Source organism: Drosophila nasuta, chromosome 2R, assembly GCF_023558535.2.
Source record: "Drosophila nasuta strain 15112-1781.00 chromosome 2R, ASM2355853v1, whole genome shotgun sequence".
NCBI lineage: Eukaryota > Metazoa > Arthropoda > Insecta > Diptera > Drosophilidae > Drosophila > Drosophila nasuta.
Window position 1 is genome coordinate 26,566,168 of NC_083456.1, and position 8,301 is coordinate 26,574,468.

Consider the following 8,301-nt stretch of genomic DNA (forward strand, 5'->3'; position numbering starts at 1 on the left):
GTGTGTTTGCTATTCTTTTTCATAGCAATCAGCTTTCCAACATCAACACAAGCGTGCCAACTGCCAACAGTTTGTTATATTTATTTTAATTAAAAAGGTAATTATTCTTTGCCAAGTTGAATGCAATACAAATTAAATATATTTAAAAGCAATTTCTAGTTGTAGTAGTCCACTTTGCGTTCATATTGGTGTCGAATTAATCTAGGTGGTTGTGGTATATTTAACAGTGTAAAAAAGGAAATTTTCAAAAATCGTATTGCGGTCACGCTGCTTCCCGCCAAAATAAATTGCACGCCAGACTCACACAACTGCAGCTGCCGCGACAACAAACTTTAAGCGGAAACAAATAAATAGAGATAACTGTTGTTAATATTGTTTTGTTAGTGAAGAAGCCTCGCAAAAAAATAAAATGGTAAGTTGTCCACAAAGTATTTAATATCATCGCATTATTAATTTCGTTGTTTAGGATAATCCCAGTTCACCTCCGCCAAATACGCCAAGCGATGCCGCAGAGCGTCGCGATTTGCGCGCTGCGATGACGTCGCCTGTAGGCGACTTTGAGCCTTTCGAGAATGAGGATGAAATCCTAGGGGATCAGACAGTGCGCGATGAGGAAGATGAGGATGGCGAGGAACTGTTTGGCGACAACATGGAGAACGGTGAGTGCACAAAGTAATTCCACCAATGAATATTGAATGATAATGATCTTCTCAAGATTATCGCGCTATGCCTGAGCTGGATCACTATGATCCCGCCATGCTGGACGACGAGGACTTCTCGGAGATGTCGCAAGGAGAACGCTTCGCTGCCGAAAATGAAATGCGTCGTCGGGATCGCGCTGCTGGCATTCATCGTGATGATCGCGATCTGGGTTTCGGTCAATCCGACGACGAGGATGATGTGGGACCTCGTGCCAAGCGACGTGCTGGGGAAAAAGCCGCCGTTGGCGAAGTGGAAGATGCTGAGATGATTGAATCCATTGAGAACTTGGAAGACACCAAGGGACATTCCACAAAAGAATGGGTGAGCATGCTGGGACCACGCACCGAGATTGCCAATCGTTTCCAGTCATTCCTGCGCACCTTTGTCGACGATCGTGGCGCCTACACTTACCGCGATCGCATTCGCCGCATGTGCGAGCAAAACAAATCTTCCTTTGTGGTTTCGTACACTGATCTGGCCAATAAGGAGCATGTGTTGGCGTACTTCCTGCCCGAAGCTCCCTTTCAGATGCTGGAGATCTTCGATAAGGTGGCCAAGGACATGGTGTTGTCCATCTTTCCCACCTACGAGCGTGTGACAACCGAGATTCATGTTCGTGTCTCTGAACTTCCGCTCATTGAAGAGTTGCGCACCTTCCGGAAACTGCATCTCAATCAGTTGGTGCGCACGCTGGGCGTGGTCACAGCTACCACTGGAGTGTTGCCCCAGCTGTCGGTCATCAAGTACGATTGCGTCAAGTGTGGATATGTTCTTGGACCCTTTGTCCAATCACAGAACACGGAGGTTAAGCCCGGCTCATGTCCTGAGTGCCAGAGCACTGGACCCTTCTCGATCAATATGGAGCAGACGTTGTATCGCAACTACCAGAAGATTACGCTGCAAGAGTCACCAGGACGCATTCCAGCTGGTCGCATACCACGCAGCAAGGATGTCATTCTCCTTGCCGATCTCTGCGATCAATGCAAACCGGGCGATGAACTGGAAGTCACCGGCATCTATACAAATAACTATGATGGCTCGCTAAATACTGATCAAGGATTCCCAGTGTTTGCCACAGTGATCATAGCCAATCATGTGGTGGTCAAGGACTCCAAGCAAGTGGTGCAATCGCTCACGGATGAGGATATTGCCACCATTCAAAAACTGAGCAAAGATCCGCGCATTGCCGAGCGTATTGTTTCCTCGATGGCGCCTTCCATCTATGGCCATGAGTACATCAAGCGTGCTTTGGCCTTGGCACTCTTTGGCGGCGAGTCCAAGAATCCCGGTGAGAAGCACAAGGTGCGTGGCGACATCAACATGCTGATTTGCGGTGATCCCGGCACAGCAAAGTCACAGTTTCTCAAGTACACCGAGAAGATTGCACCACGCGCTGTCTTCACCACGGGGCAGGGAGCAAGTGCTGTGGGTTTGACGGCTTATGTGCGTCGTAATCCCGTGTCCAAGGAATGGACGCTAGAGGCGGGTGCTTTGGTGCTGGCGGATCAGGGAGTTTGCCTCATCGATGAGTTTGATAAGATGAACGATCAGGATCGTACTTCGATACACGAGGCCATGGAACAGCAATCGATATCCATTTCCAAAGCAGGCATTGTCACTTCTCTGCAAGCACGTTGCACGGTCATTGCTGCCTCCAATCCTATTGGTGGTCGTTATGATCCCTCGATGACGTTCTCGGAGAATGTGAATCTGTCGGAGCCAATTCTATCGCGTTTCGACATTCTTTGTGTGGTCAAGGATGAATTTGATCCCATGCAGGATCAGCAGCTGGCCAAGTTTGTGGTGCACTCGCATATGAAGCATCATCCCAGCGAGGAGGAGCAGCCAGAGCTGGAGGAACCACAGCTGAAGACGGTGGATGAAATTCCACAGGATTTGCTGCGTCAATACATTGTCTATGCCAAGGAGAATATTCGTCCCAAGTTGACAGTAAGTAAAGATTATAATTCATTCTCTTCGATTACGCTTTACTAATTGGCATCTTTAACTTTTGCAGAACATTGATGAGGACAAGATTGCCAAGATGTACTCGCAGTTGCGTCAGGAATCGTTTGCCACCGGCTCGCTGCCCATCACGGTGCGTCACATCGAGAGCGTTATTCGCATGGCGGAGGCACATGCTCGTCTCCATCTGCGAGAGAATGTGCTGGAGGCGGACGTCAGCATGGCCATTCGCATGATGCTGGAGAGCTTCATTGAGGCACAAAAGTTCAGTGTGATGAAGAAGATGCGCAACACATTCCAAAAGTACTTGGCCTTCCAGAAGGATCATTCCGAGCTGCTGTTCTTCATTCTGCGTCAACTCACGCTCGATCAATTGGCCTACATTCGCTGCAAGGATGGACCCAGCGCCACCAATGTGGAGATTATGGAACGCGATCTTATTGAGCGTGCCAAACAGCTGGATATTGTGAATTTGAAACCCTTCTACGAATCCGAATTGTTCCGCAGCAATGGTTTCTCTTACGATCCCAAGCGACGCACAATTCTACAGATTGTTGTCGATGGCGCTGTTTAAAATATGATTTAGTATTTCCGAATATTCATCTGCCAACATCTCATTTAATTATAATCTCACGCCATACCGTTTTGTTTCCCATTTTTATATGTATTTATATGTCCAATAAAGATTTGGTTAAAGTTCTTCAATAATCTTTATCTTATACTAATTTTGTTGACCCTTTTCATTTTGCACAAAGTAAAAAGCGTTTATTATGCTGTCAAGTATTTTTAAACATTTTCTTGAAGGTCTTTAATGTTTTATCAAACGGATATTTTTAGATCTGTTCAATATTGTAATCAGTAAAAAAGAGATATTATTTCCTATTCCATTTGCAAGAAATATGTTTGTAGTGTTTTCTTTAGTCAGCCTCTATTATTATTTTTATTTATTATTGAGAAAGTTGTTTCTTTCGCAGAGTAATCTCTTGCTGAAAAACATCGTTTAGCACATCCTTTAAGTCATCTGTTGAATCTGATTTCATGAAGCTATCATAAGCCATTTCTACATCTTCCAAGGTTATATCATCCATCAACCCCACTACATCATCACCGAGTGATCCATTCAAATCCCCACAAGCAATAAATGGCACCAGTCTGCGATTGGTTTCCGAACCGGTCTTCAGTGACAAAGCTCTAATATCATCCCGGGCGGGATTAATGATCTGGGGAATGTAACCAGTGGGCAAACGGAAGCCACTGCAAACCACAAATGCTTCAATGCTCGACGGACGCGAACTGGGCGGTTTAAAGATGCAGAAATTGGTGAAGAATGTGCGCATTTGGGATTCGAGCAAGCAATTGTCGTTGCCCTTGAATATCTTGGCCACAAATTTGCCACCCGGCTCCAATACAAAAGTGGCAATGCTCAAGGCGGAGACAATCAACTGGTTCTGCATATATTCATCCATCTCATGGACTCCTGTAACATCAGGTGCTCCATCGCACACCACCAGCTGTGCCTTTTGCTGTGCATCGCTGCTGAAGTGGCCAATGATAGCCTCCGCAGTGCTCTCCTTAGTGATGTCACCCTGGATTTGCACAACGCCCGGGAGCGGTGCCATCGCTTGCAGATCGACGGCAATGATTTTCACCGCAAGTTTCTCGTCATCGGTGAGGCTACTACGTAAAAGCTTCTTCGCCAACACCTGTGACCAACTGCCAGGGGCAGCACATAAATCCACAGCACGTTGAACACCTGAGACGCAATGTAAGCAATATTGATTCTTTACAGTTTTTGGATTTCTATCTGCTTACCATCGAATATGCCGAAAGCCTGTTCGATATGCAGCAATTTGAAAGCGCTGCGTGCTCGCCAACCTTCCTCCTTGGCTAGGCGATAATATACATCACGTTTGTCTTTTGATGTTTTACCCATTTTTAGTTCCTCAGAACTCTTGGGTCGTCAAATAAACAATTTGTGACTATGTTGCTCAGAGTGCTGCAACCTGAGTATATCATTTACTTATGGACAATACATGTGTTTGAATCGCTGTGAATGGCAATTTTCAAATTTTTTATTTTTGAACAGAGCCATAATTACAGCGTAATTTTACTATTGTAAAATATTTTCTAATAATTGGCTCGTAAAAACTTATCATTAAATATTTATAAATATTAAATTTTAATTTAATATTTTGGAAGTATTAATAAGCATACCCGCTTGAATCAGCTGTGATTGACAACTGTCGTCTATCGGTTATCGATAAGTTTATAGCTATTAAAAATCATCTGAGAAAATATTAAATGACTGGTTAAAAAAATTGTAAGTAATTATTTGTTAAATTAACTGAAATTCCGAATTAAATCGTTTCTTTGCATTTCTAGCTATTAAGAAGACAAACGACAATGTGGACAAAACCGAGTTATGCGTTAATTGTGCTGTTGAGCTGTATTTTATCCGGTTCTTGGGGCTTTTTGGAGCACGACAGCTGGATCAGCATTGATTTGCACCATTCGCTGTCTCCCTCGAGGCCTGAATACTTCTCGCATCGCGGCAACATCTCCATACCCAGTCTAAATGCTGGACTTTCAACTGTGCTTCAAAATGAGCTGAGCGAAAGCGAGCTGGAGGAGCTGAAAACGCTGAGCCAGCAGAATGGTTTCTATCGCTTGAAGGCAACGGTCACCTATCCCAATGGCAACACCCAACGCTTTTTGACCTCCAGCAAAGCTTGCAGTCTGCTCGCTTCCCAGCTCAATGATGTGCTCTGGATCTCGTTGGATGCCTATGGTTTTGTCACCGGAATTACAGCTGCCCAAGACCCAACACCCAATGGTTCAGGTTGCTCATCTGAAGAATTGGCACAAATCAAGGAGAAACGTTTCCGATCTGATGTTATCATTAGACACGCTGAGTTGGCTCCAGTACCCGATACCGGCAGTTTTATTCAGAAATACGAGAGGGAGCGTGAGGCCCGGGAACGTGGCGAAGTTCGTGATAATCGCGGCTTCTTCGCCAAGTATTGGATGTATATTGTGCCCGTAGTGCTGTTGGTCTTCATCTCGGGTGCCACAAATCAAGATGCCGCCAAATAAGTAAATTTTTAGTTAAATTCTAGTTATCTTTGCAATCGTTTTGTGCAGTCATTTAAATTCAATACGATCTGAATGAAGATTAAAGTTCGATTTGCATTTTTGAAATTTTTAGAATAACATTTCTGTATTCAAAGAGTGAACAGTAATCACATTTCTTGGCATTTCCTATAGGTAATTAATAAAAATGATTTAATCAGATATCCTGAGTAAAAATTATTCTTTTTTTTATAGTACACGGTACTAAATAAAGACTACCAACATTTAAAATATATACAAACATCTTTTAGAAATGGGATGGAAAATAAAAATTTTGGGGATAATTTGAAATTTTTCCCTTTTTTGCATAAAGGAAAAACGAATTTCTATTTAATTTTTGTAATGATGATATGTTTATTATTAAACCCTCTATAAATAAAAGAACCAAAGTTAATACCTAATACAATTATCAAGCGTGTACTCCAATTAAAATTAAAGATTGACGTTTCTTTAAAAAGTTAAACATTTCGATTTATTTACATCACAACTTGAACTAATACAATGAGCTCTTTTTTAGTCATCATCATCCTCAATTCCCATTGCCTTGTTGTAATCATCCTCGGTGATCTTTTTCTTCTTGAGCCGCTTAAAGAGCCGTATATCCGTGGCCAACTCATCCAGATCCTCCTGTGTGAATTGCTGTTTCCGCTTGCGTTTGTTGCCCGCTTCACCTGCCTCTGCTTTGCGCTTGCGCTCCTTCTTGGCCTTGCGCAATTCCTTCTTGGACTTCGCATCTAGTTTGGCCTTCTTTGTTTGATCCCACGACTCGGTGCGCTTCATGTGTGGCTTCTGCTTTCCTGGCCAAGCGCCCGTCTCCTCATACGTCTGCAGCTTCTGTTTGCGCACCTGCTCCTTCTGCACATTCTTGTACGACATCTTGGTGAGATCTACTTCAAAGCTAGGTGCTATAAAGCCGTCTCCTTGATAATTCTTCAGCTCAGGCATGCGTGGTAGTTGCAACAGACCATAGGCCGTTGCCATCTTGCCCAGATCCAGATCTTTGAGTCGCAAAATAGCACTGCACTCGTGTTTGGTATAAGCACGAACATGGGAAACAAAGGCTCGCATACCTTTGTCATAGATGCCCTTGTCAGCTGCCTGCAATTGATGCAACTGCTCCACGGTGGACTGCAGCAATGTGGTTGAGACGTCGCCACAATCCTCTTCCAACTCACTCAGCTCCACCTTTTGATTGAGCTTGAGGAACTTGACATACGCATCCTCGCTGGGCAGCAGGAAAACCAGCGCATTGCCTTCGTTACCCTGCCGCGCAGTGCGCCCCACGCGATGCACAAAACTTGAGGCATTCGATGGCGGATCCCATTGCACTACCCATTCAATCTCCGGCACATCCAGACCACGTGCCAGAACATCTGTGCAGAGCAGCACCGATTGCGCTGTGTTCCGAAAACGTTCTACAACATTGGCACGCTTGCTCTTCATCTTGCCGTGGATACCGAGCACATAACGACCTGGCAGCAATGGCGGCAACACTTCGGCCCAGTATTCCACACAGGCACAGGTGGGAAAGAAGACCATCACTTTGCCGGCGCTGGAGGTGGACGAGCGGAGGAACTGCAACAGCGTCAGAAACTTGTTCTCCGGCTCCACGATTTTGTAAAAGTTTTGCAGACGTGCTGGCGTATTCACTGAAGCCTTCTCCTTAACTGAAACCAAGACAGGATTACGCAGGCCAGCGCGTATCAAGTCCGTGACCTCGGTGGTCTGTGTCGCCGAGAAGAGTCCGGTGCGCCGCTGACGTGGCAGATAGCCAAGTATATTGTTGACGCTCGTCTTGAAGCCTAAGTCGAGCAAACGATCCGCCTCGTCCAGCACCAGGAACTCAAGACTTTTGACGCGTGCTGCCAAATTTAAGTCGTCACCCTTGCGCTGAAACAGATCCTCGAGGCGTCCGGGTGTGCACACCAATATGCAGGGCGTCTGTTGCCTTATGTTGGCTATGTCCTCTTCGATGCTGTTGCCTCCCACAATCAGCTGTTGATTCAAGTGCTCCAGCTCTTCGTGTTCTAGAAATTGTGCGAGTACTTCGGATATTTGACGTGCCAATTCACGAGTAGGCGAGATGATGAGTGCACCGATCTCCTTGGCACCCCACGGAGTCTCCTTGTGTCGTCGCTGCAGTATCTCCAGCAGGGGAACAAGAAACGCCAACGTTTTACCGCTGCCTGTCACAGCCTCAGCGGAGACATCTTTGCGTGCCAACAGCAGTGGAATAGCCGCTGTTTGCACTGGAGTCATCAGCTCGAAGCCAAAGCTTTGTACCACTTCGAGCACGGGCTCGGAGAGCGGCGGTTTGTCCAGCGAGTTCCATGTTTTGCGTGACATCGTTGTAAACAAATAATCCACGTGCAGCGTGGTTGCCACCTGACAAAGAGTGCGTAGTTATCGGTTTGTGATTATCGCTGTTTTCGATAATAATCGAGTCGGAAGTAAAACAGCTGATACAATGAATTTCCGTTAGAAAGCAAGATGGTTTTCAACTAA

General features: G+C 45.3%; 4 protein-coding genes across 4 annotated transcripts; 2 read left to right on the forward strand and 2 right to left on the reverse strand.

Moving 5' to 3' along the window:
- The first annotated feature begins 275 nt into the window (after positions 1–275).
- LOC132784407 (DNA replication licensing factor Mcm2) lies at positions 276–3,375 on the forward strand. Its single transcript, XM_060790012.1, has 4 exons — positions 276–412; positions 467–659; positions 716–2,652; positions 2,720–3,375. The coding sequence occupies exons 1-4, from the start codon at positions 410–412 to the stop codon at positions 3,239–3,241; spliced, it is 2,655 nt and encodes an 884-aa protein (XP_060645995.1). The 5' UTR covers positions 276–409; the 3' UTR covers positions 3,242–3,375.
- A 77-nt stretch (positions 3,376–3,452) lies between these two features.
- LOC132784409 (tRNA (cytidine(32)-2'-O)-methyltransferase) lies at positions 3,453–4,691 on the reverse strand. The gene is made up of 2 exons (XM_060790014.1): positions 4,480–4,691; positions 3,453–4,420 (listed from the first exon to the last, which is right to left on the reverse strand). The coding sequence occupies exons 1-2, from the start codon at positions 4,598–4,600 to the stop codon at positions 3,615–3,617; spliced, it is 927 nt and encodes a 308-aa protein (XP_060645997.1). The 5' UTR covers positions 4,601–4,691; the 3' UTR covers positions 3,453–3,614.
- Positions 4,692–4,880: 189 nt separating this feature from the next.
- On the forward strand, positions 4,881–5,958 carry LOC132784410 (ER membrane protein complex subunit 10). Its single transcript, XM_060790015.1, has 2 exons — positions 4,881–4,987; positions 5,050–5,958. Exon 2 carries the CDS (start codon positions 5,071–5,073, stop codon positions 5,758–5,760), a length of 690 nt encoding a protein of 229 aa, XP_060645998.1. The 5' UTR covers positions 4,881–4,987; positions 5,050–5,070; the 3' UTR covers positions 5,761–5,958.
- On the reverse strand, positions 5,766–8,293 carry LOC132784408 (probable ATP-dependent RNA helicase DDX55 homolog). The gene has a single exon (XM_060790013.1). It carries the CDS (start codon positions 8,140–8,142, stop codon positions 6,310–6,312), a length of 1,833 nt encoding a protein of 610 aa, XP_060645996.1. The 5' UTR covers positions 8,143–8,293; the 3' UTR covers positions 5,766–6,309.
- Between the last annotated feature and the right edge of the window lie 8 nt (positions 8,294–8,301).

Excerpts from the sequence above, each read along its gene's own strand:
- LOC132784408 (XM_060790013.1), bottom strand. The coding sequence starts at position 8,142 with ATGTCACGCAAAACATGGAACTCGCTGGACAAACCGCCGCTCTCCGAG.
- LOC132784407 (XM_060790012.1), top strand. Across the intron at positions 660-715 it reads TGGCGACAACATGGAGAACG|ATTATCGCGCTATGCCTGAG; the intron begins GTGAGTGCACAA and ends GATCTTCTCAAG. Across the intron at positions 2,653-2,719 it reads ATATTCGTCCCAAGTTGACA|AACATTGATGAGGACAAGAT; the intron begins GTAAGTAAAGAT and ends TAACTTTTGCAG.
- LOC132784410 (XM_060790015.1), top strand. The coding sequence starts at position 5,071 with ATGTGGACAAAACCGAGTTATGCGTTAATTGTGCTGTTGAGCTGTATT.
- LOC132784409 (XM_060790014.1), bottom strand. The coding sequence starts at position 4,600 with ATGGGTAAAACATCAAAAGACAAACGTGATGTATATTATCGCCTAGCC. Across the intron at positions 4,421-4,479 it reads GGCTTTCGGCATATTCGATG|GTGTTCAACGTGCTGTGGAT; the intron begins GTAAGCAGATAG and ends ATTGCGTCTCAG.